General features: G+C 36.1%; 1 protein-coding gene across 1 annotated transcript in view; it reads left to right on the top strand.

Moving 5' to 3' along the window:
- Positions 1–1,275: 1,275 nt before the first annotated feature.
- The window catches only part of LOC106469151 (cuticle protein 16.8-like), a 16,272-nt gene continuing 14,325 nt past the window's right edge, over positions 1,276–3,222 (top strand). The window contains exons 1-3 of the mRNA XM_013929615.2: positions 1,276–1,410; positions 1,607–1,708; positions 2,399–2,598. Of these exons, the coding sequence (XP_013785069.1) occupies positions 1,405–1,410; positions 1,607–1,708; positions 2,399–2,598 (308 nt within the window). The 5' untranslated portion in view covers positions 1,276–1,404. The remainder of the gene's footprint in view (positions 1,411–1,606; positions 1,709–2,398; positions 2,599–3,222) is intronic.

The raw sequence follows: 3,222 nt of genomic DNA on the forward strand, positions 1-3,222 counted from the left end.
AGAGATCGTTAAAGTAACTACTGTTACTGAACTCCAAGTTTACTGAAGTGATCATTAAAGTAACTACTGTTACTGAACTCCAAGTTTACTGAAGTGATCGTTAAAGTAACTACTGTTACTGAACTCCAAGTTTACTAAAGAGATCGTTAAAGCAACTACTCTTACTAAACTCCAAGGATATAGTTCGATCAGTAAAGTCTGAGATACTAAACTGTTACTAAACGTTTTCAGCAGAGCACTGAAGTACCTCCTTTCGCAATCAAGAAAAGGAAATCCTCCACCACTATTTATACCAAAAAGGAACTTAAACTGTTTCTTCAATTAATTTCAATTTTCCCGTGTTATTTGGGATTCTTTCGAACTACGACATGTTCTTCGTTGTGGACGAAAGATGAAGATACTGAGGAATAGACTAATTTTTGAAAACACCGGAGCCTCTGGGTCTTTTTTTTTTTTGGATTCCAAGGTGCTATCACACATCGATTTTATAATATGTTTGTAATCGTTTCGCAAATGTTTTGTATAATTATGAATTTCTTTTGATATACTTTTCACATTTCAATTAAAACAAGTATTCTATCATTAAACTTTACTTTTCAGCTTAAATAAGAATTGCACGGTGGGAGCTATTGACAATTTACCTTCACCATAGTTTATCAGTACAAAATTAGGGACAGTTATACGTAGAAAGCTCTTTACATAATTTTGCACGAAAATTCTAAAATGAACAAATCAAATTTTGGTGTATTTGATTTGTAGAAAAGGTTCTCTTTGTAAGTATAAAGGCAGTTTTTCTCAGACCAAGTCCCAACAGTGATCCTGCGAGATCTTAAAAAGAAATTTTAACTTATATTTAGAAACGAGGACTCTAAAGATTAACATAACGAACTGTGGCATCAAGGCAGCACATAATAAAGGAACACACGTCTGTTACAGAGTGACACACCTTTCTCTACATTTATAAGTATGTCTCCTGCCGGTAATATTTAATATACACTGTTTACAGTACTGCATAATTGGATCAAGGCTGTTAGAGAACGACCTTGTTGTAAAAACTAGCGTGCACTGTCAAGGTTGTAGAATGCCTGTGTTTAAGAATCTCTGAAAGGGGAGAGGCGCAATTTTCAATGACATTGAGAAGGGTGCAAAGAATAGGACTGTATCAGTCTGTGATACATAGGTGGGTGTAATCATTATAGGAAGTTTAACCTTTCAAAACTTTGCATGGGTTTTCCATCTCCTAATTTCTCCGTCTTTCTGGGTGGAGCTTTTGTTCCCACAAGACAATAGCTATAGTAAGTCACGTGATCGATGACCAACTGTTTGAACCATCTATAAAAGCCAAGTGAGCTAGAGATTGAACACTACTGCTGCAGAGCATCAGACAAGAAACCTGCCTAAATCATGAAGGTGAGTTGGGTTTCATTTTAGGTGTACATATTATATTGTATCGCACGTAAAAAGTATTTTGTATCGTTTATGTATACGTATGCATATATATGTAAACACTTGAATTAAAATACATTACAATGTAGCTTTAAACCACCCATTAAATTTATATGTGTTTTCTGGATAACAACATTTTACGCAACTTTTACCATTCCAGCTGCTTTTGTTGTGCACCTTGGTAGCCGCCGCCCAGGCTGGTATACTCTATACCCCAGGTGTTTTTGGAACTGGAGCCAGTACCCAGTACCGTCATCAAGACGTAAGCGCTCAATTTCAATTTTGTATCGTTCTGTTGATCACTTTATTACTAGAGGTGGGAGGTCTTTAAATATAGGACCAGGCAACAATAGAACTAAACTAATTATTAATTGTGTATCTGTAAAAGAAAATAATTTCTAATTTTAAATTTGTTTTAGGTGACTCCACTAATCTCGCCATAGAAACTTTACGTCTTTTGTTTTTTTTTATAGTAGAGTTGAACTTATTTTGAAAATATTCATATTAAAGTATACTTAGATCTAGATATCTAGATTTAGAAACAGTGACGTAGCAAGAGCAGAGCTTCATCTGTAGGTGATGAAATCGAGACAAAAGTAACGAGAAGTTTTTCATTAATCGAAAATGTTCTGATAAAAAAAGTTTCGATTTGATAATTTTACATGTTATACATTGTGAAGACCAAGCAAAAGGAAAATGTCTAAAGGAAAAAAATGTTCCCAAATCAGACTTAGCTTATAGAACATACCAATGTTTTATAAAATGTCTCTATCCCTACTTTGCTTGATTAAAGGTAATAGCGACGTTTTTTTTATGTAATAATATTGAAAGAAGTATTTAAGTGTTTGAAGTTAACACTTAAACGAACGTCTGTCCTAAGATTTTATGTTTATTGGAAAATATTTTAATAAACGGTTAGAGTTAAAAGCACTTGTTATATATTTTGCTTTAGAATATTGGAAACTATAACTTTGGCTACGATGAGGGCCATTTCACGGGCGGAACTTTTCGCAGGGAGTCTGGTGATGCTTTTGGTAACAAAGCTGGTTCCTATGGTTTGAAGGATGCTGATGGCCGTGTTCGTATCGTCAATTACGTCGCTGATAGTGCCGGATACCGCGCCGACATCTCAACTAACGAACCTGGCGTTGAGCCTAAGGATCCTGCCAGCGCTTCCATCAACAAGGGAGTTTCTGTTGTGGCCCCTGCCACTCATGCTGTGACATACGCAGCTGCTCCTGCTCTGAGCTACGCCGGTGTCGTCCCTGCTGCCCACACCTACAGTTATGCTCATGGTCTACCGTTCTATGGTCACCATTATGCCGGATACTATGGAGCTTACCCCTACGTTTGGTAAATAACCCAATAAAATAACCCACTTCTCAACACGCTTGCTTAGATGTCCATATTGAATGTTTTTTAAGGAGAATAAAAATATCTTTCTAAACTTACGGCTCTTTCTCATTCAGCGGTAACAAAAAACGTCCAAGAACTTTTTTCTAGCTCAGACGGTAAACACCTGGATCACATACAACCATGCTTCATCATAGTTCTAGATCATCAAGATTTTTAAATACTAGTCTAGAAATAATACTTTCATAAACCCATTAGTTGAGAAATCTTTCTAACACGTCATATATCCCACCATAAAAAATATAATAAAAAGTCAGTCGTATGAGAACATGCAGGAGAAGATGTAGGGTCCATACTGATTATTACCTGCAGGAGAAGATGTAGGGTCCATACTGATTATTACACGCAGGAGAAGATGTAGCG

This window comes from Limulus polyphemus, unplaced genomic scaffold, assembly GCF_000517525.1.
Source record: "Limulus polyphemus unplaced genomic scaffold, Limulus_polyphemus-2.1.2 Scaffold3326, whole genome shotgun sequence".
In the NCBI taxonomy this organism is placed as follows: Eukaryota; Metazoa; Arthropoda; class Merostomata; order Xiphosura; family Limulidae; genus Limulus; species Limulus polyphemus.